General features: G+C 52.7%; 9 protein-coding genes across 9 annotated transcripts; 6 read left to right on the top strand and 3 right to left on the bottom strand.

The window, feature by feature from the left end:
• Positions 1-221: 221 nt before the first annotated feature.
• J4E83_002039 (uncharacterized protein) lies at positions 222-1,134 on the top strand (the record flags this gene model as incomplete). Its single annotated transcript, XM_049328991.1, has 3 exons — positions 222-255; positions 306-374; positions 425-1,134. The coding sequence occupies 3 exons, from the start codon at positions 222-224 to the stop codon at positions 1,132-1,134; spliced, it is 813 nt and encodes a 270-aa protein (XP_049191963.1).
• Positions 1,135-1,987: 853 nt separating this feature from the next.
• J4E83_002038 (uncharacterized protein) lies at positions 1,988-3,559 on the top strand (the record flags this gene model as incomplete). The annotated part of the gene is made up of 4 exons (XM_049328990.1): positions 1,988-2,023; positions 2,074-2,124; positions 2,179-2,543; positions 2,596-3,559. 4 exons carry the CDS (start codon positions 1,988-1,990, stop codon positions 3,557-3,559), a joined length of 1,416 nt encoding a protein of 471 aa, XP_049191962.1.
• A 534-nt stretch (positions 3,560-4,093) lies between these two features.
• On the bottom strand, positions 4,094-5,361 carry J4E83_002037 (uncharacterized protein; the record flags this gene model as incomplete). Its single annotated transcript, XM_049328989.1, has 2 exons — positions 4,094-5,060; positions 5,114-5,361. 2 exons carry the CDS (start codon positions 5,359-5,361, stop codon positions 4,094-4,096), a joined length of 1,215 nt encoding a protein of 404 aa, XP_049191961.1.
• Positions 5,362-6,497: 1,136 nt separating this feature from the next.
• J4E83_002036 (uncharacterized protein) lies at positions 6,498-7,076 on the bottom strand (the record flags this gene model as incomplete). The annotated part of the gene is made up of 1 exon (XM_049328988.1): positions 6,498-7,076. The coding sequence occupies one exon, from the start codon at positions 7,074-7,076 to the stop codon at positions 6,498-6,500; it is 579 nt and encodes a 192-aa protein (XP_049191960.1).
• Positions 7,077-10,287: 3,211 nt separating this feature from the next.
• J4E83_002035 (uncharacterized protein) lies at positions 10,288-11,568 on the top strand (the record flags this gene model as incomplete). The annotated part of the gene is made up of 6 exons (XM_049328987.1): positions 10,288-10,363; positions 10,452-10,477; positions 10,630-10,652; positions 10,755-10,885; positions 10,998-11,164; positions 11,215-11,568. 6 exons carry the CDS (start codon positions 10,288-10,290, stop codon positions 11,566-11,568), a joined length of 777 nt encoding a protein of 258 aa, XP_049191959.1.
• Positions 11,569-12,867: 1,299 nt separating this feature from the next.
• Positions 12,868-13,641, top strand: J4E83_002034 (uncharacterized protein; the record flags this gene model as incomplete). Its single annotated transcript, XM_049328986.1, has 2 exons — positions 12,868-12,914; positions 12,978-13,641. The coding sequence occupies 2 exons, from the start codon at positions 12,868-12,870 to the stop codon at positions 13,639-13,641; spliced, it is 711 nt and encodes a 236-aa protein (XP_049191958.1).
• A 2,530-nt stretch (positions 13,642-16,171) lies between these two features.
• On the top strand, positions 16,172-18,024 carry J4E83_002033 (uncharacterized protein; the record flags this gene model as incomplete). The annotated part of the gene is made up of 4 exons (XM_049328985.1): positions 16,172-16,482; positions 16,534-16,775; positions 16,824-17,765; positions 17,822-18,024. The coding sequence occupies 4 exons, from the start codon at positions 16,172-16,174 to the stop codon at positions 18,022-18,024; spliced, it is 1,698 nt and encodes a 565-aa protein (XP_049191957.1).
• A 2,758-nt stretch (positions 18,025-20,782) lies between these two features.
• Positions 20,783-22,636, bottom strand: J4E83_002032 (uncharacterized protein; the record flags this gene model as incomplete). The annotated part of the gene is made up of 4 exons (XM_049328984.1): positions 20,783-21,796; positions 21,851-22,216; positions 22,269-22,410; positions 22,464-22,636. 4 exons carry the CDS (start codon positions 22,634-22,636, stop codon positions 20,783-20,785), a joined length of 1,695 nt encoding a protein of 564 aa, XP_049191956.1.
• A 1,011-nt stretch (positions 22,637-23,647) lies between these two features.
• J4E83_002031 (uncharacterized protein) lies at positions 23,648-25,489 on the top strand (the record flags this gene model as incomplete). The annotated part of the gene is made up of 2 exons (XM_049328983.1): positions 23,648-25,269; positions 25,318-25,489. 2 exons carry the CDS (start codon positions 23,648-23,650, stop codon positions 25,487-25,489), a joined length of 1,794 nt encoding a protein of 597 aa, XP_049191955.1.
• Between the last annotated feature and the right edge of the window lie 213 nt (positions 25,490-25,702).

Below are 25,702 nucleotides of genomic sequence, written 5' to 3'. Positions count from 1 at the left end.
AGAGCCATCCAGCCGAGCGTACCAACATCGACCCGCATCCCGCATTCGACGCAGTACACTTGGGACAAGACGCCATCGCTTCCCCTCTCGTACCCTCACAGGAGAGAGACCACCACCAGCCGCAGTCTGAGTGCACTTCCCCGCTCATCTCACCCGGCCCTCTGGGGGCGCAGGGAGAACACAGGCCCATAAGAGGCAGTTGAAGGAGAGACACATTCACAATGGCGAACTTACGGTTCGCGGTTAGCATGCAACGTAAGTACACCGCAGCTGCCAGGAGAACGATCACGACTAACAATCCCCAGGGCTAATACCGTTTCTCGGCTTTCACCATGTTCTCATGATTCTCATTGCAATTGCGATAATATTGCTATGTAAGTTGGGACGAAACCACATCAGACGGACACAGCTAACATTCTCGCAGCATTGCTACTCGCAGGATGCTCATCCACATCACCGCTCATCCCCGGCATCTTCCTCATCTCCATGTGGTACGAAAAGTTCACACCCACCTACGCACCTGAACAAGTCGACCCCGGTGTCACAGCCGCCATTGCCAACATCGTCGGCAACGCACAGCTCGGTGTACGCGTCGGCTACTTCGGCATCTGCATCAACAGAGACGGCGGTGGCTTCATTTGCTCCAACAACGCCACTGCGCTCGTCGACAACGTTTCAGTCGACCAGGACCCCCTCAACCTTGTCTGGGTTGCCGCCACGTTCAAGGACGCGGTTGTCTTCCCATACCTGCTCATTGTCGCCATCATCCTCGCCTTCTTCACCTTCATCCTCCTCGCCACCTTCCCCGGATGGCACGAGGAGCGAGACGAGCGAACCGGATCTGACGTCGACGTCAAGCCCTTCCCGTCGCGACCCGTCTCCCAAGTCGCCCTTGCGCTCATCTTCATCTCATCCATCTTCGTCCTGGTGTCAGTCTTGTGGCAACACACAGCATCCGTCGCAGCAGCAACCATCGTGCAAGATCTGGGTAACGGCAGCGTCAAGTCTGGCGTCGGTACATCGGCCATGGTCCTTGGTTGGTTCGGCTTCGTACTCCTCATAATAGTAACCATCGGGTTGCTCGTTATGATTCTCAGCATCATTGTTCTCGACCGTCTCACCGACAACGACTAAGAGGACCGAACCGGCTGCGAATACATTCAAAACATAATTACGAAAGGATGAGCATTTTGTTGGCGCGATTGTGTAATTTGGTGCCGAGCTTACTCGGCCTTCACTTCTTCAGCTCAGTTACATACCCTTTTATTTTGGGCGACGCGGTGGCAGCTTGCTGCTCACAATTCTTCTGGCATACCCGGCGTTTGGAGATTCTGTTTGCATCAGATCAATTTGATCCATGAGCGAGTGTTGGTTTTCACCAACGATGGTTAGACGAAGGAGGAATGACTCGACTGAAAGCAACGCTTGGATGGGCTGTATTTATGTAGTAAATGAAAGAATGAGAATTGGATACGTCAAGTCAAAGAACTTCTGCCCCAACTTGAGCGATGCTTTCCCGACGGGTGAGAGTCAAAGAAGTTAAATGCAATGCCTCCTTTTGTCCAGTGGCATGGCTCATATCTCCCGATGGACATCCGGGGTATTCTCGCATAACGCGGGGAAATGCAGTAGCGGAGCCGCCAGTCGACCTGCCTTTTTGACCCGAAACGGGAAAGGGTTCGTCTTACCATGAAATGCGCACTCATGTGCTACATCTACACAACTTGTAAGAACAGGTCTGACTGCACACTCTCGCAAAGCCTGCCCGAGTCCCTCCGACGACCGGCCGCAGAGTGCAATTATCGATGGCGCCATACCTAAGCGAGCCTAGGGCATTTTGTCGCGTCCAGAAAAATTGGTGGGGTTGGCATGAGAGGGACATTTAGTGCTCTGACTGCTTAAAGGCGCTGTAGTCTTACTGCCATCTTCCGATCTTTTTCTTTCAATCCCCCTCTCCTCAAACCACATCCTCATTTGATTGCCTGTCATGTCTAGCTACGCACTCCCCAAGTCCCACCAGGACGTATGTTGCCCCGCGTCAAAGAGAAGATGTGCAATGCTAACGCGGCACAGCTCATGGAAAAGTCCCTGGTGGACACCGACCAAGAGGTCGCACAGATTATGGTATGACTATGCCATTGCCTGCTTGCTTTATACTTGTACTAACAAACACCGCAGGAGAAAGAAATCCAGCGTCAGCGCGAATCCATCCTCCTCATCGCCTCCGAGAATGTCACTTCTCGCGCTGTCTTCGATGCGCTCGGCTCGCCCATGTCCAACAAGTACTCCGAGGGTTACCCTGGTGCCCGCTACTACGGTGGCAACGAGCACATCGACTCGATCGAGTTGCTCTGCCAGAAGCGCGCCCTTGAGACTTTCGGCCTCGACTCGGAGAAGTGGGGTGTCAACGTACAGTGCTTGAGTGGTAGCCCGGCAAACCTCCAGGCCTACCAGGCCATCATGAGGCCACACGACAGGCTGATGGGTCTTGACCTGCCACACGGTGGACATTTGAGCCACGGCTACCAAACACCCCAGAGGAAGTGCGTACAGATCGAGCGATGTGTATTCGGACGACATGCTGACCAGAAGTAGGATCTCTGCTGTTTCCACATACTTCGAGACTTTCCCCTACCGCGTAAACCTCGACACCGGCCTCATCGACTACGACCAGCTCGAGCAAAACGCCCTTATGTATCGCCCCAAGGTACTTGTCGCCGGTACCTCCGCTTACTGCCGCGAGATCGACTACGCCCGCATGCGCGAGATCGCTGACAAGGTCGGCTGCTACCTCCTGATGGACATGGCTCATATCTCCGGTCTGGTCGCTGCTGGTGTCAACAAGTCGCCCTTCCAATACTGCGACATTGTCACTACCACCACCCACAAGTCCCTTCGTGGACCCCGTGGTGCTATGATCTTCTTCCGCAAGGGCGTTCGCAAGACTGACCCCAAGACCGGCAAGGAGACACTCTACGACCTCGAGGGACCCATCAACTTCTCCGTCTTCCCTGGTCACCAGGGTGGCCCCCACAACCACACCATCACCGCGCTCGCGGTTGCGCTCAAGCAAGCGCAGACTGAGGACTTCAAGCTTTACCAGCAGCAAGTCATCAAGAACGCCAAGGCACTTGAGGTTGCCTTCAAGGGCATGGACTACAAGCTTGTCACTGACGGTACCGACAACCACATGGTCCTTCTCGACCTGAAGCCTTTCGCCCTTGACGGTGCCCGTGTTGAGGCTGTTCTCGAGCAAGTCAACATTGCCTGCAACAAGAACACTACTCCTGGTGACAAGTCAGCTCTCACACCCATGGGTATCCGTATCGGAGCCCCAGCCATGACATCGCGTGGTCTGGGTGAGGAGGACTTCAAGAAGATCGCCAACTACATCGACCAGTGCATCAAGCTCTGCAAGAAGATCCAGAGCGAGCTCCCCAAGGAGAACAACAAGCTCAAGGACTTCAAGAGCAGGGTTGCCAGTGGCGAGGTACAGGAGATCAACGACCTCAAGAAGGAGATCGCGGCCTGGGCTGTTACCTTCCCTCTTCCCATCTAAGTCTACACACAATTTTCTTGCAGAGTAGGCGGCGTACACAGGCGTTTCTTTGTCCAAGCGGGTTAAGGTGTTTCAACAAAAAGGCAAATTTGGACTGGCATATTCAACAGCTCACACCATCGGATTTACGAGGAATGACATGATTAGGGCGACAAAAACTAGATACCTGGAGATGAGGACTCCACGCGATGAAATGCTCTTAGCGTGCCCTGCACTCTTGATGGGATACGCTGCTTAACCAGCGTGTCTCGATAATCAAATGTAAAACAAATGACTTGAACTTTCAGGACTATTGTGCCCTGTGGATTGTGCAATGACCATTCACTTTAGGCATGATGCTCTACACAAATGTGGACTTCTAAAATCCGCGCAGCAGCTGTGCCGTTGATCGAAGACGACATTGTTCACTCAAAGCAGCCAGAGTCGAGAGAGACGATTCCAATTACAACTTCCTGAAGCTTGGCTGCCACAATATTCACAGGTGATGATGTCATGGATTGTATGCTAAGAAGTCTATGCTGAGGCCTGTCGCATTTACGCCGACTGCCAGGTAATGGAAAAGGTAGCGGAGTGATCTCCGCCAGCGTACACAGTTTGCTGCGTACTGCCCGACGCAACCTTGTCTGCACTCCATTGTGCGTTGCCGCCAGCAGCCAAGTTACCGTCCGCGTTTGTGAAACCGGTTACGCTCGCAGAGCCGTCACAAGCTAGCGCTCCACCAACGATGCCGCACTTGCCCTTGGAGCTCGACAAAGTGAAGCCGTTGTCTGCCTCGGCAGCGGTGAAAGTCGCGCAGGTGCCGGTTGTGTACCAGGTGCCCTTGGAAATGATACATCCCTTCTTCGCGCCGTTGACGACAACGTTGAGGTAGCCCTTGCCGCTGAAAGGCGTTCCAGGCGCAGATGTGGGTGCGGGTCCACCAGCAGTCGTGGTGGTAGACGGAGGTGAGGATCCAGCGTTCTTGGGGAGGTACTTGATGCCCGTCTGGGGGCATGTCGATTTTGTGCCATCGGGGTCTGAAGCAACAAACTCGCCAGTCTGCACGCTACCACGAACATCGTAGTGGTACCAGATCTCGTTGAGTGCGCCGGACTTGCAGCCTAGGGTAACTTCGACACCGGGGCGCTTGGCCTGGATCGCGCTTTGGATGGCAGCGAATGTGTATGTCTTGCTTGTGCTGGGTGTGATGCCCGCTGCGCTCAACCACTCGTAACTTGGGAGCGTCTTGAAGAGGTCGACAGTCTTTTGGAAGAAGTCAACCACCTCCTCTGTGGCTTTGTGGTCGTCGTAGCATTCGGGCTCGAGCGTCGAGATACAGGTGCCGTGCTTAGCCCACTCGTGGTACCAAAAGGACTCATCGTCGCCCTTGTAGTCTTTCCAGTATGTGGACATGTAGGAAAGAAGGTCGGTTGCGCCGAAGGAGTTGAGGATGGCAGTGATGTTGGAGTAGGCGCGCGAGGAGTCGCAGTTGGCGTCATAGGTGCCGTCGCATCGGTCGGGCCTGGACAGTATGATTAGCATGAGTAGGTAGCTGCAGGTGAAGGGCAGTGTTACCATAGACCGTGGATGGTCCAGCTATCCTCTGGTCCAGTGGCGGGCGAAGCATCCCAGAACTGCGTCTGGAGGATCTGTCCGCCCGGCGCATTGAAGCAGCACAGGTTCTCCACTGCGGTGGTGTTGTGGCAGCTCAATTGAGCATTGGGGCAACTTTGGGTAAAGTCGCCCATGACGCGTCCTCCATGGCCGAGGATGACTTGCGCACCACCAAGGGCGATCTTGCTGAGGGTCTTGAGAGAAGGCATGGCTGTTGATTCTGCTGCCAACATCTCTGCAGTGGAAGCCGCGGCGTTATGTACCTTCTCCCTCGCGGCTCCCACCAGGGAGTCTAGCATGGCCGGCATGTTCCCGCTTGCCTCGTACTACTGCAAGGACGGAGGAGATAATTTGGCGCTGTGCAACAAGACTACACAAGCTTTCGCGGATCGATCCCTCCCGTAACGGCAGCTCAGATTACACGCCTTCACGTTGCTGTCGCTGATTCGCAAGCAGCGAATACACTGTTGCTCGATGCGGAAGGTCGGTTCTCTAGTCTAGTCTGTCGCCGCCGGGTTGCTTTCCGTAGGTGCGTCAACGGAGAGCCCGAGATGTCTTCTCGACGATTCGACTGGTGCAACAGGTTCGGGGCGAGGTAGGGTAGTGCGTAGGTGTACTATGGCCACCCCGACGATGGCGCTGGGGATGGGTGTTTATGGGGGATGAAAGGGACAGAGGACATAGCCACTCAAGGCGCAGTACCAGGCATCACGCCGGGCGAGGTCACGCAGGGCCGCGTTTGGGGCATGATGGTGATCTGCTGCTCGGGAACCAGTCAGATGGCGTCTCAGGGCGAATGTGACGGGTGCACGTGTAACGCGTGCCTGGCGATAAGACGACGATTGCGTTAGCCCAGGGACGAGCGGACCCTGCGGCTTATCAGCATGGCGCGCTAGCCTGCAGAGGATCGCTCGGCGTAGTCCGAACCTCACCACTTTCCCATCCAAGTCCACGCCAGAATCGTTTTGCTTTTGATATGGGCGTCATCTTCTCTCTTTCTTCTTCGATGGTTTCTGTTCGTCCAATGTGGCGATGAGTTCCCAGCATGACGCAGTCTTCGTTCATGAGCTGGATCTCTATCCCTCAATACCGATTCATTTCTCTCATCCAGCTGTGTGATGGGTTTGTAGGAAAACTGCCACAACACCATACCACAGGAAGCGGCTGGTCAACATGTATACTGCAGACAATATCACTTTCATCAAGATCTGGTTTGTTTGGGTTGGAATGATATTGTCTATTTAAGTGTTGTATTTACAAGAAAAGAATGTTGCTCAAATATTTGCAGTGTAGATAGCCTTTACGATCCGCGATCGACGAAGCCAAGGTGTCCGTTGCGGTTCCCTTATGGGTACTGGGTGTAGAGGCACTTGGTGGGGTTCTCTTCCTTGATCGCCCTTGCGATGAAGCCGTAGCACTCGTCGGCTCCAGCAGGACGGGTAACACCGCCCAACCAGACGGAGTAGCCGCCACCGAGAGAAGGCTGGCAAGCCTGGAACTCGATGTCCTCGCCAGTCTGGTCACGGAAGACAAGGTTTCCGTCGTCGTTGATGGCGAAGGTAGTCCTTTCTCCGTTCTTCACCATGGGTTGAGCACCGGTGGTGTATTGGATGACACCCTGACCCATGCCAGACCTGTCAACGAAGAATTGCTGAGGGGGGTTGGCAGTGTAGAGATAGAGGCTGCCGTTGCTGAGCTGGAATGAAGCGTAGTTGTGGGGTTCTGGACCGCAGGAAGCGTTCTGCTGGCCTGCGTTGATCACGAGGGAGTTCTGGACAGCCTGGAAGGTGCTGTACTGGAAGTCGCTGCCTGAGCGGATGGTTTGGATTGTGAAGACATCGCCGTCCTTGATCTTGGAGTCGGTGGGGAGAGCAGTGACGAGGCTGGCGGCGGTGGCAGCAATGGCAGCGGTGGTGAACTTCATCTTGATTGTAGTTGGGTGTGGAAGTAGTGTAGGGTGAAGATGGTAAGCTGGTTGGTGGATGTAGTCTTGATGTTTGAATGTGTTTGTGTTGGATGATGATCTATAGAGCAAGACCTCCAGCTGTTATATACACAGCGACCTCGTATACAGTCTCCTCGCGGCCGTACGAGAGTAACCCCAACAATACAGCAACATGAGGTCACATTCGATCCGAACACGAGCACTGGCCCATAGAATCTTCCGTATGCTCCATATTTTGGTCTCGCATAATGCATGCGCCACGATGGTCTCTGCTACTCAGGGTCGTGCGAGGCCTATTCTCCGAAATGCCGGCAAGCAAACGTGGCGTGTGCGCAAAACGTCGAATGGAATGTGTGGTGAGTGACGCAGCGGTGGACACGTCGACGGGCCGATGCCAGCAATGAATTAACGGAGGCTGGCTAGCTGCTGCCAATTTTGAACCCGGGCTAACAGCCCGAGGTGATCCTATTGGCCGGCCGACAGGCGAGACACAAGAATAGATCGCATGACCGAACGCTCCTTGACCGACCTTCACGGTCGAAACAACATTGGGATGGGCGACAATCGTCGTTGCTCGTGTTCTGCTCGGGTTGCATCGTTGCATGGCGGTGTAGCGAAAAGGGGTTCGCGACGAAGCAGTCCTCGGTACTGACGGCGATTTGTGCATCAAGCTGAACACAACAGTCCACGCGTCTTCGGAAAATGCCATTCCAATGTACTCAAAGTAATGAGACCGTATCACAGTGCCAGCTCAAAAATCGGTTCGAGTTTGGCGAGAGCTGCACATCAGACTCACAAGCGTACCTAATACTGAGATGGCACATAGGGCACAAAGGTGAGCATCGCTCTCAAACAAGAGCACAGGTCGTACCCCACAAATCCGGAGTGATGAGGCAATTACTGAACTTCGTGTTCATTTATCAAGATGCGCATCTAGACTATTGCCACATCACTTTCCGCGTCAAAGACGTCAACCTATCTGCCCGCGGATTCCGAGACGAACCAGCCCAAACAACACGATATCGAGCGCGTCCCACACCACCCTTTTACGTCCGCGACTTTTGTGCTCGACGAATCTCCTTCTTACGTCCCTATATTATGTCTTCACGGCCTCGCTGTACGCGGCAAACGGCTGTTCGTTTCGCTCTTCCCGACAGTAACGAAAGTAACATCGAAGCAGACGGCTCGCTTCAATACGGCTCGAACTTCCTCGCGATGTTGCTGTGTACGCTCCTTCTATTTCACTGTGTTTCTCGTGAATTGACTATAAGCCTTGTGTTCCGACATAGTAATGCATCACTACCCGGAATGGTGGTTAATGTTAGCCTCTCGATGGCTCCGACATACCTAGGTATTGAATGTCGTGTGATGTACATGATTCTGCGTACTAAGCTCTATCCTTCCAATGTCCCTTCTCATATTGCCGTTTTCTTCGTGTAAGGCTTGTCAGTGTAGTTTGACTGCGCTGGGGTTGTAGGTATAATGCTGGCATCTCCAAAGAAGGTGTGCACAAGTCCACTCTTTTGGTATATTCAGAACTACTTAGGTAGCCTCCTACAACCTGTGGAAAAGACAATGTTACTCTGTCGCTGTGGTGATTTGGTTTTCTAAGTATCTTTTGGCTATCATGGCGCAAGTGATGGCGTTAAGATTTTTTGAATTTCTATCATGGGCGGTTTTAGTGCTGCAATATCCCACGACCCGAACACAATATTAGAACACTCAAAAACCCGATGGCCATACCAACCCAAACTCCCCAACAACTACAGAGTAGTGTGGATGAGAGCTATGTCCTTTAATATGAGAGATGACTTTGTAGGAGCACAAGAACCGGCCCTAGTCGTAGAAGTTATTGTAGGTAATTTCTCTACTAGCAGGATCATGCAGCGTGCCCAGGTAAGACATCCGCGCATTGTAGGATACTCGGAAGACCAGATATATAGATATGAGCTTATACTAAACATCAGTTCACGTCTGCCCTAGGCTATCTCCTACAAGTGGCTAATGTCGGCTTTCCGTATGTTGGCTGCTGGCAATCAGTGATGGGCTGTCCCACACTGTCTGGCCAAGAGCCGCGAAACAACGCCGCGTTCGCATGCCAACCACAACGCATTGTATATAGGTTGGATGGATCCGCTACTCAGAAAATGAGCCTTTGGGTATGCGCTTTGGGTTCTTAAGGCACTCAATTATGCTTTAACAACAGAGGTTGTGCGGAAGAGGATTGTAGCGATAGAATTGTACGCGTGATCACCCCGCCTGACACACTGCAACACGTCATCAATTCAACACCATGCTGGCCGACACGCTCGAGGGAATGCTCTGAAAATCTATGTATGCGTTGCGCAATACCCAAAAACAAGGAGGATGTTTTTGCTTTGCCAATTTGTACGCGTGGAGGCGGGTCGTGTTCGAGGTGTCGGCGCGCAGAGCGAAACACCATGGAAGGTAGATGACGCGACGCATGTATCGCCAAAACCACAACCATCAAGACTAGACTCGAGTCCCGAGAGCCTATCAAGCCAACATAAATAATGGAGCATTCCATCGAGTACAAGACTGGCATAGAGAAAAAGCAAACAGTAAGCATGTAGCAACGCGTCTCGTCAATAGGCTTCGAGGATTCGAGCGGAAGCTTGCGCAAAATCGATTCCTTCAAGACGCAAGCTGCAGCTATCGTGGATTGACAGAGATGACTCAGACGAAACAACAAGCAGAGACTACTGGCACGACTGAAGCTCGAGGCCAAAGGTGCCTGTGGTAAGGCTCCTGGCATGCGTTGGCCATGGTCAAGCGTCACCAAGTTGAAAAGAGCGACTCGAAGGAGAGGAGATGGGGTGAAGGGCTGCGCTTCCAGCAGGGAGACAGGAAAGACCCCCAACAAATCGAACGGACAGCAGCCGCACGGCGCCTAGTCAGCGTAGGCGGCAGTATTGCAACATGAGATCAAACTGAAGCGCATCTTGATCAGGCCTGGAAGATTAGCGCCTTCGAGTTGGTGATCTGGGGGCGCCGATTCTGATCCCTGAAAAGTATAAGAACGGCGCATACCCCACCCGCCGCGTGCTTGCCCCAACTCAGCGACTTCCAGACTTCCCACCACCACTATCGTTCCATCGATTTTCACGTTCGCCCTCTCGTTCGAAGCATCAGTAACGCGTCTATCTTCCCATCCAAACCACTAGCAGCAATGCCTCCCAAGAAGAACACCACCCCTTCCAAGGCCAAGGCCGCCGCTGCCGCACCTGCCCATGGCTCCTACATCGGTATGTACTATGATATCTCAGCCCAACGCGGTCGCGTCGGTTGCCCGATAGTCGCGTCTTTGTCGCCGGTCAATGCTGACTCTTTTAGACATGGTTAAGGATGCTATCATCAACGTGAGTCTATCCCAGGCGTGTTGCCTTGCATATGAGTTTGCGACAGCTTGCGACAGCTCGCAACGCCAACTTCAGCGCAAATCACAATAACGCTCCATGACATTACTCCCTCAAGTGAACATGATTACTGACGAGCTCTATGCATGCTACAGCTTAAGGAACGAAATGGATCAAGGTTAGTAAAATTAATCCCCACATGCCGTCGCTCATGTGTCGCGGCATGCTTTCGTCTGAAAGGGCGCGTACCTCAGAACTCACGCTGACTTTGCGCCAACAGCCGTCAAGCTATCCAGAAGTACATCCAAGCCAACAACAAGGTCGGCAACCTTAGCGATGCTGCCTTCAGGAGTCACGTCAACCGTGCTATTACTTCCGGCGAGGAGAAGGGTGACTTTGCGCGTCCCAAGGGTAAGTGTCTCTCCACCAAGTCTGCGCGACAACACGTCTTCAACACGTCGCTGCTGTGTACCCTACACGCACGTGTCATGAGCCATCTGAACCTTACTGACGCGTCATGTAGGCACATCTGGACCAGTAAAGCTTGCGAAGAAGGAGGCCAAGCCTGCCGCTGCCACCGCTACCAAGAAGTCTGAGACCAAGGCCGAGAAGAAGGTCACTGAGAAGAAGACCGTCGAGAAGAAGACTACTGAGAAGAAGGCCCCCGCCACCAAGAAGGCCACGACCACTGTAAGTATCTGCCTGCTGTCATGAGCCTACATGTCTGACTTCCTCTACAGAAGGCCAAGGCCACCACCACCAAGGCTGCTGCTCCCAAGAAGGCTGTCGGTCGCCCGAAGAAGGCCACTGCCACAACTGCTGCTACCAAAGCTGCCCCTGCCGCTAAGCCCAAGGCCAACGCCAGCAAACCCCGCAAGACTGCCCCCACCGCAGCCCCCGCCGTCGAGGAGGAGGTATCGCGCGTGCTAGGAAAGACCAAGTCTGGCCGCGTCACCAAGACCAAGGCTCCCGCCGCCGCAACCAAGGCAACCAAGAAGGCACCAGCAGCAAAGAAGACCGCCGCAGCGAAGAAGGCGACCACACCCAAGAAGAAGGCGACGCCCAAGAAGGCAACACCAAAGGCCAAGGCATGAGCTGTTTCAGCTTAAGCTTCCTTGTTCTTGTTGACCTTTTTCATTTTACCATGCTACCGTGCGTTAGCTTCGGAGCGTACGCTAGACGACATCTTCTTCACGTATTCCCTTTGTCACACTACTAGTCTATGGGTTTTACAGGTGGGCGTGGTTCGGCCACCGGCGGATATGGCGAGGCAGGCCTACGGTGTTCGTCCCTGATTTTCTTACCTGGGATATATCATGTTGGCCGGGCGTTCTGGCGCGTGTCTGTCACTGCGGATGGATGTCTACTCTACTGTCATTGTTCTCTTCAGCGTCGCAATCTGGCGTTATGGGAGGCTAGCTAACGACGTGATGCTATCGTCTCAAGCAATTGAAATCAACACATACTTCAAACGTTACGCGTCTCTGAACTTGGTGAATGTGACGCGTTGTTTTGATCTGACGCGTGAATGTTGCGAGTCATGTGAGGGGTATGTGGGTCTCTGATAAGATAACCGGCTCTGCCCGATCTTCTCATCCCTTCCGGGTGCCGGCTACCGGGCACATTCTACAGGAACGCCGACTTGCAGCTTCCTGCGCCGCTCCAAAAGAGCTCCGGTCGTGTCTCACATGTTTCCGAGGGTACCGGTGAGATTACTACGAGCATCTTAGAAAGGAAGACGAGCTACTTCGAACGCCTTCACGACATTCACTAGGCCAGCTCTCGGAAAAAGTGAACACGCGTATTGTCCCAGCCATCACTTCCATTAGAATCCGTTAAGGGAGCGCATCTCTGTACCTCTTATCTGCCATTACACCGGTTTACAAATGTCGACGCATGCTTTCTTACAACTAGACGAACGCGGTTTGTAGCCTGCACGCGCGTTGAGCAATCGAGAAAGAGCACATCACACCTGCCATTGCGAGATTATCGGCTTTGGATTCGGCGGAGACGAAGATATTGCTGCATGGCCGCTTGTCGGAGGCATCAAATGATTTTGAGGACATATCGTCTGCGGAAAGGAACACTACTGGTGAAATTAGTCTCCGATATGGGTGTGGTATAAGATGATATGTACACTTCAAAGCGGGTACCGTACCACCCCAGCCACGACCTATCATAGTCTCCTAGACACGCAGTCGATGCTGGGCCCGTGGAAACTGGTTGCTCGTTGACGCCTGCCTGCCGCCCTCTCCTACCTAGGCTCTCACTTTCACCTTCACTTTGGCATCGCGCACAGACCACAGATTTATAGATCTTTCAGTCCAATCTTCGACGTCTTACTCCTAAGCTACACACCACCACCAACACCACCTGGCGTGGATCGCATCGTCATGTCGAGCCCGAAGACTGCTCAAGGCAGGAAGTCAAGCACCATGAGGTAAGATGGCAACACCGGCGGGGCATTCTGCAAGCGATTGCGAGACTGACATCATAACCGTAGCTTCAAGTCTACCTCGACAGTCACCATACGCGTTGGGAAGGCACCGGACACCGAGGAGTTCACCGCGCACGAGACCTTTCTCATTTCCCGTTCGGAGTTCTTCCGGCGCGCCATGAATGGCAACTGGCAGGAGGCAGACACAAGGATCATCAGTTTCCCCGACGATGAACCGGACACTTTCGCCCTCTATCTGAATCACCTCTATACGGGACAGCTGCCTATTGCAACCGAGACTGATGAAGAGCTGAAGAAGCTCACAGCGGATGACTTCAGCAATTTTGTTACAAAACAGTACCACTCTGTTCTCCGCGTTTTCGTTTTGGGCGAGAAACTTCAAGACCTTTCGACCAAAAACGCTATGATGGAAGCTGCACTGGCCACCACCAAATTGACAGGACGGAACGGGAAATGGCAAGTCCCGACTGTGCAAACAGTCAACATGGTGTACAACGGCACACCCTCGAGCAGTCTCGCTAGATGTTTACTCGTGGATCTATGGACAGCATTATCCATGTCCACCATCTTCGAGAATTTCGACCAGATCCATAAGGATATGCGAAAAGACCTAGGAAAATCCGTAAGTGACCGTTACAAGGTCGTTTCCGCAAACATTGGAAACATCACAGATGAGAAGGGTATTGCTGCGTATTTGGAGAAGTCATAGGGAGACTAAGCACGCTACTATCGTCTACAGAGGGCAGAAGTCTGAAGGATAGCTCGATTCTATACGCAAAGGACACGATCATTTGTAATAGTCACTGATGTGCTAATCCCGAGGAGATCGCAAAGGTCATACTTCGCAGAGTGGAATTTCCCAACCCTCCAGTTCCAAATGGTGCTGTACCGTGGTTATGCGTAAATCGATACGTAGAAACGCGTAAAACACAATAAGTTTGATGCAAGCTGTTCACTGTACCTGCTGTTCTTAATGAAGTTGTCGTTGCACTCGAGTGTAGGCGGGTTTCCACCTGGGCACAACGGTCATGCTGAGCCCGTGGGGAGTAATGAGAGGAGCATACGACAAGACCGTGTTCGAAAAACTTTGCCGAGCGCTGCGGTCGATGATATCTCCCATGTGAAGCGTCGAGATGCTGGCCCGGGACGCGCATGGCGTTTGTTTCGTGATGTTTCTCAAAGTGCTGCATGCAACACGTACGGCGCGGTTTACGCGACACTTCCATGGGCACATGAGGACCGGCTAGGTGAACGGGATTTACAGTTATGACAAACTCTCTATGACTCTCTTACTGATCTCGTTATGATGCTTGTTACCGCGTACAGTGAGTCTTCAATGCTTGTTGGCTTGTACATAGGAGTAGGATCGAGGTACGCCCCGCAGAATCAGGCCCACCACGCTAGTTGGCGCTAGGAATAGTTGCGCGCAGGAGCTGCTCGACCTTTGACTGAAGTGCCCGCGGAGGCAGAAAAGCGATTCAAGGATACCTGCTTCCGGGTACATTCATATGAGAAGCACATCCACGTGCATAGCCCGCATGCACGCCGTCCTTCGCAACTCGACATGCGCATAGTCTATGCACACCACCTGCCCGGCACAGCGCGCCGTTGTCGAGAAGCCCGTCCGCCGTTGCTTCTCGTTGGACCGTTGCCCACCCGTCTCCACTCCGAATCGCCCAACTTTCAAGTCATCTCTGGTCATGGAATAGACGTAAAGCGTTTGATGGTGCTAGTGGCTCGCGGGACGATTGGTGGCATCCGTTGTTGGGTGATACCAGGAGGCGTCGCAAAGTAGCATCGCTTCACGGGATCCATGAACGCCTTCGAGAGCGGGGTGCCACTGCGATGTTATTTAGGAAGGTATCCGATAGCACGCCTGAGGGATACCGGCCGTTCTTTGCTTATTCGCTCATTTCCTCTCCGGTCTCTACAGTCTGTGGCTGCTTACCTGCGACAGGGTTCTCCAGATCCGCCGCACGGGTGTGGCTAGCAAAACGGTAAGGTGATGACAAAGGGAGAGGCGCCACTAGTATCTCTAATTATCCCAATCTCCTGGATAAACACACTTGGGGAGTGAGCGTGATCCTTCAGTTGCCTTTGATGTTCCGAGAGCTGACCTACCTATGGGCGACAAGACAGGCATGCAATATGTACGAGGCACACCAACTTTCGGGCACGTCCTGTTCATTGGTGACCTTCGAATCGTTACCCTTCCTTCGTCTACGCGAACGAATCAACATGCTCATACATATGCTCGAGGATGTTCTCGGCCCAGCACAAGGGTTGACCGTTGAAGCGGCACACGTCTGCTACGCCCGGATACTTACCAAAACGTCTGTGATGGACATTAACATGCCCGGAGTCGCGTAAGCGATATACTGTAGATCGCCGCCTGTTGGACAAAGAATAAAGAGACGATCAGGTGTCGACGCGCAATGGCTTCGCCGACAAACCACAGCCATCACAAGGACAAGTTGATTCGATGTACATAATCGTGTATCGCTCGTACTGTTTGTGGAGATCAACAGGGTATATCGGGCACCAAACATTACCCCAGATCGATGGAACGATGAGAGCTCTTGGCTGAAGAAGCGTCCACTAGTGCCATTCACATGCATTTCGCACCCTGTCCCTTCCCCATGTAAGTGATAGCCAGCGTCTACTGGGATGAATATGCAGGGCTTGACCGCCAAGACGGGCTTCAAAGCGAGCTTGAGTGAGCTTGGCCCCCAGGTTTTGGCGTCTCTACCAGGCGATCTATATCCGGGGTCAACTGTTGTACTGCCTGAACTAGCGACATATCCGGTCGTCTACATCGGATCGATAGTTGTCTAGAGCTTAAGCGCAGCTGTCTTTGTGGAAATTCTGCAATAGCGTGGGCTGATCGATGACAGGTCACACGGTCGCATGCCAACAGTACATGCGGACATACACATTCTCGCTAGCCGTTGGCACATACCAACGGCCCATGAAGAATGGTACCAATCCTTCCAGAAGTGTCAAGTGCGGAGTAGTCACCTGGTCAGGCCTAGTGTAAGAAATTGCAATGCTACCATAGAAAGCCACACACGCACCACACTGCAGCATCACCGCTGTTCAGGATGCGATATTAAAAACTGGGGTATCCCACTGTCGATTGCGCCCGCAGCCTTCTCCAACTTCTGCTTCCTCAACGCTGCGCAAAGCGCCTTTCATCATAATTACCTCTTGTTCCAGCAATCTTGGAATAATTAGCGACAATGCCAGGAGGTGGTGTTACCCTCACTGGGACGCATGACCTGAACCGGGTCGAGGCTCCTGTCACCGTTCGAGCCTATCTGATCGTCGCATTCGCTGCGTTCGGAGGAATATTCTTTGGATATGACACTGGCTGGATGGGTGGAGTCCTCAACATGGACTACTTCATAAAGCAATACACTGGAGCTGAATACCCCGACGTCGTATATCCGGGCCTTGACTCCACCAGCCAGACCATCAAAGACTATCGCAACTCTACATTCGTGGTCGTACCATGGCAGCAGTCGCTCGTCACATCCATCCTCTCTGCCGGGTATGTGAGAAAAGACCAATAGTGTTACCAGTGAATACTAACAGAACACAGTACCTTCTTCGGCGCCATCATGGCTGGTGATATTGCTGACTTTATCGGACGTCGTTTCACAATCATCATGGGATGTGGTATCTTCATTGTCGGAGGTATCCTTGAGACAGCCTCTACCGGGCTTGGTGTCATGGTTGCTGGTCGACTTATCGCCGGTTTCGGTGTGGGTTTCATCTCATCCATTGTCATTCTCTATATGTCTGAGATCGCACCCAAGAAGGTCCGCGGTGCTGTAGTTGCTGGTAAGTACTATCCACATGGCCTGCATGTATACATCCTGACTTTGATAGGCTACCAGTTCTGCATTACCATCGGTATCTTACTCGCCAACTGCGTTGTATATGCCACTCAGAACAGACGCGATACTGGCTCCTATCGAATTCCAATCGCTGTACAGTTCCTGTGGGCTATCATTCTCGCCATCGGTCTCGCTCTCCTCCCTGAGTCCCCTCGTTACTGGGTCAAGAAGGGCAAGCTCGATAAGGCTGCCGCCGCACTTGGCCGTGTCCGTGGCCAACCTCTTGACTCCGAATATATCCAGGATGAACTAGCTGAGATTCTTGCTAATCACGAATACGAAATGTCCGTTGTTCCCCAGGGTAGCTATCTCGGTTCATGGATGGCTTGCTTCAAGGGAAAGCTCTCTCAGCCCTCGTCCAACGCCCGTCGCACTACGATTGGCATCTTCATGCAGGCTATGCAGCAGCTGACTGGTATCAACTTCATCTTTTACTTCGGCCCAGTCTTCTTCCAGCAACTCGGCTCCATCAGCAACCCTTTCCTCATCTCTCTCGTCACAACTCTTGTCAACGTGCTGTCCACCCCGGCCTCGTTCGTCATGGTCGAGAAGATTGGCAGACGCCCTCTCCTGGTTTTTGGAGCTGCTGGCATGGTCATCATGCAGTTCATCGTCGGAGCTATCGGAGCCACCGCTGGTAGAAACACTGCTGACCATCCTGCCAACCCGAATGCTACCAGAGCCATGATCGCATTCATTTGCCTGAACATCTCCGTCTTCGCTACCACATGGGGACCGTGCGCCTGGATTGTGATCGGCGAAATCTTTCCTTTGACTATTCGATCTCGTGGCGTCGGTCTGTCCACGGCTAGCAACTGGTTCTGGAACTGCATTATCGGCATCATCACGCCTTACCTTGTTGCTGACCGCGATGATTCCGCTCGTATGGGATCAAATGTCTTCTTCCTGTGGGGCTCGCTCTGCTGCGTTTCATGTAAGTTTTCCATTTTCCTTGCAGCCACATGGAGCCTTTTGCTAATCCATAAACAGTCCTTTTCGCCTACTTCTTTGTTCCGGAAACTAAGGGTCTTACGCTTGAGCAAGTCGACAAGATGTTGGAGGAGAGCACCCCTCGCACCTCCCGTAACTGGAAGCCCCACAGCACCTTCGCCGGCGACATGAACCTCGCTGACAAGCATATCGAGATTCCTCTCGAGAACCTCACTACTAAGCACGAGACCTCTACAGTCTAGTTATCTGGTCTGAACGATGTGTAAGAAGGGAATACTCAATATATGGAACTGCCGATGTCAATAGATGTTACTGCAATGCATAGACTTGCTATTTCGCACTCAATGCTGTGGAGTTATATGTTTAGTGGAATAGCATACCTGAACCTTTGTCACTGGGTTTCAATTCGCGTTCCACATTGTGATCGCTGGAAAGCACACGCGAGACTCAATGCAGAGTGCACGTTATGGCAGCGGCTTCACCACCTGAGATCTCCAGCTATATGCGTGCTTCCAGCAGTCTGGGAATTTGACTCAGACCACAAGCTGTGACTACGATGTGACGTGTCAAGCGTCCGCTTGCGCAATGTCCATGAACCCATTGTCGCGTTCTGTTCTCCTCGGCTCTAGATAGGGACCCCAGTGTTCGCTATGTAGCACAAGGCTGACGGGCTGACAGCGGAGGCGCGTGTTCTTGCGTTCGATTAACCGGCGCGGTGTTTGCGGCATCGTTTGAGTAGGTGGTACGAGGCTGATGGGTCGCATGCTGCATTGGGGAAATGGCTCGCATGAGAAGTTGGAGCACTGTCAGTGTGGCGAGAACTTACGTCGATTATCTGTTTCAGACGACGTAACATTTGCGCGTTTGTTGAGAGATGGGACGGTTGCATGGTTGGATCCTTCGTTAGGCTTGCCTCTGTCAGGCGCGCTGTGGCGGAGCTCGCTCTTGCCTGGTAGTGTAGCATCTGTGCGCAGCTTGGTGGGGGCCTTCAGGCTCACCAAGCGCGAGCATCTCCTTCAACTACCATGCCTTGCCTTTCAACATTGTTATGAAGGCCCTGGTCAATTCGCCCTGCTCCTTGAAACTGCGCGAAGAAGTCATGGCTGCTGCCTGTGATGGAACGTGCCGCATGCCCAACGAACAATTACTCTGTGGACAGCCTTGCGGGATGTGGGAGGCTGCAGGTGATGGCGTCGCTGCCCGTCAAGCTTGCCTCTATACGTCCATGTTCAGCTCAGCCTTAGGAGGGGCTATCCCTAGTCTCCAGGTTGCCAACCATATCGTCGACTGCATTGCCATCAGAGTGGTTTTCACTTCCTTCCACTCTCCCAGTCCTCTAGCAATTTCCAATGAAGCTTGATTCTGACAAGACATTTGGCGAACTATACCCTAGTATCGAAGCTCTCCAAACAGCCTTGACAGAGCTCGAGACAAAATACAAGGAAACCGTTTCTGATACGCGTATTCCTCTTCGATTTCTCACTCTGCGCGACAGCCCGTCGCCCGGGCCTCCGGGAAACACAGTCAGTAATCTTGCTATACACACTGCGCGTAAGACAGATGCTGATTCCGTACACCTGTATTCAGGTCCATCTACGTCTTACCCAGAGAGCGGAATACGATCCCAATTGGGAATATGTTGCTGTATCGTACACTTGGGCACAGCCTGAGGGTCTTGCCGCCCAATTCAATACGCCGAAGTTCATGATCTGGATCAGCGACACGAAAGCCCGCCCGCCACGTTGCCCTCCATCTGTCCTTCACCGGGCACTGCAATACGATACCCATCAAACCAAGACTGGTCGCCTCTGGATTGACCAAGAGTGTATCGACCAAGACGATGCAATAGATCGCGATGAACATATCGCGCATATGCATAGAATTTATGAGCGGTCCAAATGCACCGCTATCGTTCTGTCGCAAGGCATAAGCCCGAGCCAAGCGACCTTGTTGCAGCGCTGCATTGAGGCCCATGAAAAAGACATAGTGGACCAGACTTTGGACAATAAAATGGACGAGAAAGACCGTATTAATCCTAAGGTTGCCGGTGGTGCTGCGGCAGCTCCTATATCGCTCGGCTCGCGTGATATCCGGCACATGAGTAGCAGTCTGGAAAACATTCTTGGAGAAGAGGCCGAAGAATACGAAGGTGACATCGAAACCCCGCTGCACATGATCTTCAAGAGGCTAGTCGAAGACAAGTATTTCACACGAGCTTGGACATATCAAGAGCAGTGTTGTTCGAAGACCTCGTGCTATCTGATCCCTATACTACCAGATCCGCCACATCATAAGAACACATCTGGAACAGAGCGAACCAGTATCTTCATACCTAGCACTCTTCCTCAAAGTATTGACAGATGGTGTTGCAAGCATTTGCGCAGTATGGATCTGGCATTCATATTAAGCAACAATTTCGATTTTCGCAAGCGCGAAACTGTTGTCCAGGACGAAGTTTATCAACGCTCGGAACGGGAACGGATTCGGGCCCGAGGTTATGAAATTATGGAAACCGTTAGGGGCATGAACACGCGAAGTTGCAAGTACGTGTCCGATCGCGTGACAATAGTGGCGAATATATGCGATTTCGGCATCACCCTTCGCACGACACAGTTCCAGGACGATGAGGCGGTGAGCTACAGTACGTGTGTATTGGCACTTCTTATCATGAATGGACTATTCAACAGATGGGCAGTTGTCATGAAAATGGAAATTGATAGTGCGCTCCCCACCTTGTGAGATGGATATATACTTCTATAGGAGACTTGAATGACAACACCCACGCGGATAATCTACCAACGCATTCCCATTCTGAATGTGCACCCACCAATGACTTCTCGCTCTTGAGTGGGTCTGAAAACAGCGGACTTGCCTTGTGCATCTATCAGGGTTCTCAAGAACAGTCCAAGCTCAACGCATGGTTAAGAGTATGGTATCAGTAGTTCGTCATCTATACAATCTCTACTCCATGTACAACATATCCAAGGGCTTCGAAGGAGTTCAACTGGCTTTATGCCCCCCACTAGCCGTCTGCGCTCTCAGAAACGCTTCAACGTCCTTGGCACTTGTGGCATCGATCTGGCGGTCCATCTCTTGTTCCTGTGGACTCTTTATCCTCTCAGGCTCTTCAATCTTGTCTTCTTCGCCCTTGTTTCCACCAACTACACCGGCAACGGCTTCAGCGGCAGAAGTAGCAGTCGAGGTGACTACAGCGGAGGCTGATACGGCGGCTTGTTTAGCTTGGTCCAAATAGCCCGGAGCAGCGGGTTCTTCACGATCGGGGAGCGGTACCTCTTTCGGTGCTTGACCCACCGTGTTGGGCTCCATTGTGACTGTCTTGTCTCCATGCCCATGGTCCACCACTGCTGCCTCGGGCGTTCCGTCTGCGAGCTGCCCGGATGCGTGTGTCTGGTTCTGCTGCTCGTACCGTGCTTCTGATGTGCCAGCGCGAATCGGTAGAGTTGTAGTAATTGGTACTGCGGTCGTGGACGGGCGCGACTCGGTGTCTGAGGGTGGGGTGTGGATTTCAGGCTCGTTCGTATCAGGGGGATGAGTCGCTGTGCCTACGGTTGTGAGAGGGTCGCCAATCTGAGTTGCAGGTGTGGGCGGCATCAGATCTCCCTGCTTGTATCCTACAGGCTTAGGAATGGAGAAAATCAGTTTTCTTCGCGGTGTTCCGCTTTCGCTGCCGACGCCCCAGGCTTCCATTTCGCCATTCTGGCCTTCCTCCCATTTAATCGGCCCAATAGGGAACGTCTTGCGACCGTCCTGGGTATTTGGGTTCTCCCACTTCATTTGCGCCTCGATGGCTGGCTCAAGGTTGGGCAGCTGTCCCCACTCGAAATCGAGACCGCCACCGTATTTCTTCGGTATGTTTTCGTGGTCGATGTATTGAGAGAGTGTGGAGTAGACGTTCTGCGGGGAGAGGATGAAGATCTTAGAGACGGTGATGGGATCAAACCAGCGCTTGACCCAGCCCCAGACGGTGGGAAAGAAGCCAGGCGCTCCAACGATCTACGATTTGGTCAGTGCTACTTGCATGGCTCTCAAGAAGACGCGTGCACATACGAATATCCTATCCAGGGTCTCAGGGTAATGTGCTGTGGCCAGGACCGAAGCATCTTGCATGTGGCCCTTCAGATTCCAGAACTGCTTCAGCCCAACACCACTGATATCCACGATGTTGTTGCTTTGCGAGATTGGTGTTTCCGGGTGACTGCGAGGCACCATGGAACACAGAGGTGTGTAGAATCTGGTGAGCGACTCATACAGGGCGAACAGGCGCAGGTTCTTGGTCGCGACATTGGGGATAGTCGTCTTTGACTTGGCGAGTTGCTTCTCGTACGTGGAGATGTTCTTCGAGTTCAGCGGTGCGACCTCGAAAAGGAAGAGAGGAATGCCGCGTTTGTCGCGTCGGCCGAGCCATTGCGGGTACTACGTGAGGCTGTCAGACAGGATGACAGCACATGTATGCGGGACTCTCTACCAAGCGGCGCGTTTGCTCATACTCTTCGACCTCGATGGTGTTGAAGATTTCGCTTAGTTTGTTCTCCTTCCGCCAGTCTTCCGTGTCTTTGAATTGCTTAAAGGCCTCTTGGGGAACAAAACGACGCGCGCGCAGGTAGCGCCTGTAAGCAGTCAGTGCCCCGCTAAAATCGACAACTTCGCGATTTGCGCGTACAGCATGGTCTCGTCGTCATGACTGGCTCGCACCGGCCCGGCTGCAGGTGTGTAATAGCCTGCTTCCTGGCACACTTTCTTGAACTCGAGAAGCTGGGCTTCTTGGTTCTCGGTGAGATGGGAGAGATGTCCCGCAGGATACTGCATCGACTCTACTCTGCTGAGGTCGGCCATGGCGGGATATGATAGGAATGTAGGAGGGTAGGATCACAAGGCCAAAAGGAAAGATAAAAAGTGGTGAGCCAGACCGTTCAGTTTTAGGGCGTCATGTTCATGGTAATGAATGCGGCGGTGCGGCAGTGACATCAACTGTGGCTGCAGATCGGGTCTCGCGGACAGCGAGCTTCGGCAACGGTCGCGCGCTATCCGGACCAAACGTGGAAAAACCATATGAGGGTCTTGCTTGTTCACGGACATAACTGACTGTTGTGCTTGAGTCGCGTCTACCGCATTGACCACGATGAGTCCAGAGTTGCTTCGAGTGCCTCGTCATTCATTTCCGCTGCAAGCCGGAGCTTCGCCAAGGAATTCGTGCTGACAATGACGGCCTAACTTGCAGATATGCTGACAGCATCAAGGAAAGAAAGCCGGGCGGTACGGGTTTCTGCTACGGCGAGTTATCACGTCGTCCTTCTGCTTAGTCCAACAATAGCAATGTAGTCATCTTTGAAGGTATTCTCAAAAGCGTCCAACATGTTCATCATAACGCGATCAATTTTCCTCAGCGACTGGTCAAGTGCGCAGCGTGACAGGGACTCGCTCTATCAAGAGTGCTGTGTAGCTCTTTAGCCAGTTGGAATGGCATGAGTAGAAAAGGTCCCGCATCCATGAGTGAGACGTCTCTAACTGGGCCGAGACACAAGGCATAGATTTAGCTCAGTCCCATCCTTGTCACGACGGGATCGTATATCTGGACCCGCGATACGATGGAGAGAACGCCTGTTGACTGAAGGTGCGTTATCGCGATTTAGCTGCCGAGGCTAGTTAATCTTAGCGAGCCATGCGCTCATGACCGCCCATGTTCCAATGTTGACGACATCTGCGGCGGAACCTTCAAGCACGCCCTTCACTCGCCACACGGAACCTCCATTTACCCATGCACTTTGCACTTCTCTCCACGACCCTGCCACCTCCCGAAAGCGCCGAACGACCCCACCCATACACCACCTGAACGCCGGGCCCACCATGCCACGCCCCTCCTTCACTGACTTGCCGACCGAGATCCTCGAAGCCGTCTTCCTCAATCTCGACCCGCGCTCCCTCGCATCCGTTTCGCAGACGAACAAACTCATCAAGGAGCTCACGACCGATGCGCCTATAATATGGCGCCACCTGTGCAAGACGCAATTCAAGACATGGGACGCTCGCCACAACATTATCGCCAAGTTTGCAGCCCCGTTGTCTGATGTCGACTGGCGCGCCCTCTACATGACGAAGCACACAATCGAGCGTCGCACCAAAGAGCTCTTGAACCGCATTGTCAATCGCCAGCAAGGGCGCATAAGATGCATCAACGACATCGCTGAGTTTGGGTACGATGCGAAGGAAACGCTGTTGAAGGAATGCGCATGCCCCGACGATGCGCACGACGTTCTAGCAAGGCGATACTACGCCAATGCCGTACTAGAGCGCATACATCGCGAGGTCGCCATCAAGGTGTGGTCGGATCTGCATGACGGCAAGGACATTTCGATAGAGAGAGCTCTGGGCGCATACGATGTATTTGCGAGAGTGGGCGAAGATGTAGACATTGACGTGGTAGCTGAAGACATCACTGCACTAGCCAACAGGCTACTGGAAACATATCCCGACTTGCGTAGCTGGAGTCCACGAACACAGGCCTCGACTTTGGCGTCCTTCCTCCGTGACGAAGGCTTCAACGGTGTTCCAGACACGTCGTATCGCGCACTTCGGAATTCCTTCATTGGTCTTGTCATACGTTCGGCGACGCACGAGTCTCTTCCACTCATCTCAGTCGCCATCTATTGCGCCGTAGCACAGCGGATCGGCCTTGATGCACGACCCTGTGGGTTCCTTTTCCACGTCTATACTCTTGTCTATGCGCCCAAGAACTACAACCTCGATGGCCAGTACAAGCCAACGAGTTCGGCGCAGCTGGATTACATGTACCTGGATCCGTTTCGCTCTTCGTCCGAAGTACGGCAAGGCGATTTACAGAGGATCCTACGCGACATGGGTGTTCCAAAGGACGAACACCATGGCTTTCTGAGCGACACCAACACCCGAGAGATGGTAATGCGCACTGCGCGCAACATCATGAACTCGGTACAAACGATCCGCGAAACTGAAGCCGGAATGGGCAGCATCCAGGCGTCATGGATGAACTCATACCCAGACATGGACAACGCGTTCTACGCAACCATCTGGGCCATGCTCCTCCTTGGGCCCAATGACGATCATATCTCATCTGGACACAACCAGATCCGTCGTCGCCAATATCTGCCGTACCTGCTCGAGCATTTTCAGATGCACTACCCATGGGACGTGACGTTGCTATCACGCTACGTCATCCCCATGTTCTACAACCAACCTGAGGGTCGTCGCCTGCTTCAGTTTGTGCAAAGCATGCATCAAGTTGATTCAATGCGGAAGCCTGTTGCCAATCGCTCTGCGCGCACGCAGAATGTTGCTTTCAAAGTTGGCCAGCTATTCCAACACAAGCGTTATGGCTATGAAGGTGTCATCACAGGCTGGGACGTTGTCTGCGACGCGAACGAAGACTGGATTCAGAACATGCGTGTAGATTCCCTATCGAAAGGTAGGAATCAGGCTTTCTATCACGTACTGTAAGTTCATCTCTTAGCGCCTTTACTATATTATGCTAATTGAAGTAGTGTCTGCGACAAATCCGTTCGCTACGTTGCTGCTGAGAACATCAAGCCTGTGGATGAGGATACATACCCCTCCGAGGCGTTGCTGAAACTCGCTGGTCGCCATTTCAAGCGCTGGGACGATGAACAACGTTGTTTCGTGAGCAATGTGCGAGACGAATACCCCGAGGATTAGAAGTTGCAGGGCTAAAAGCAAGGTGTGGTTGGAAAAGTATAGATAGATAAAGCTATGACGTTTTGTTGCGTTCTCTAGTTGAGTGTCGCATCAAATGCTGTTATATCCCCACTCATTCCGGGTCTGTTGGCCTCCGACCTAAGTTGGAGCAAAAAATATGAAACATTCCCAAGATGATTGCTGTAGATCCACAAAGCAATCACCACAATCTCA

This window comes from Alternaria metachromatica (assembly GCF_023757995.1).
Source record: "Alternaria metachromatica strain BMP 0045 chromosome Unknown scaffold_3, whole genome shotgun sequence".
NCBI classification, from domain to species: Eukaryota; Fungi; Ascomycota; class Dothideomycetes; order Pleosporales; family Pleosporaceae; genus Alternaria; species Alternaria metachromatica.
Note: the sequence above shows the minus strand (reverse complement) of the source record. Positions and strands in the feature narration are given on the sequence as shown.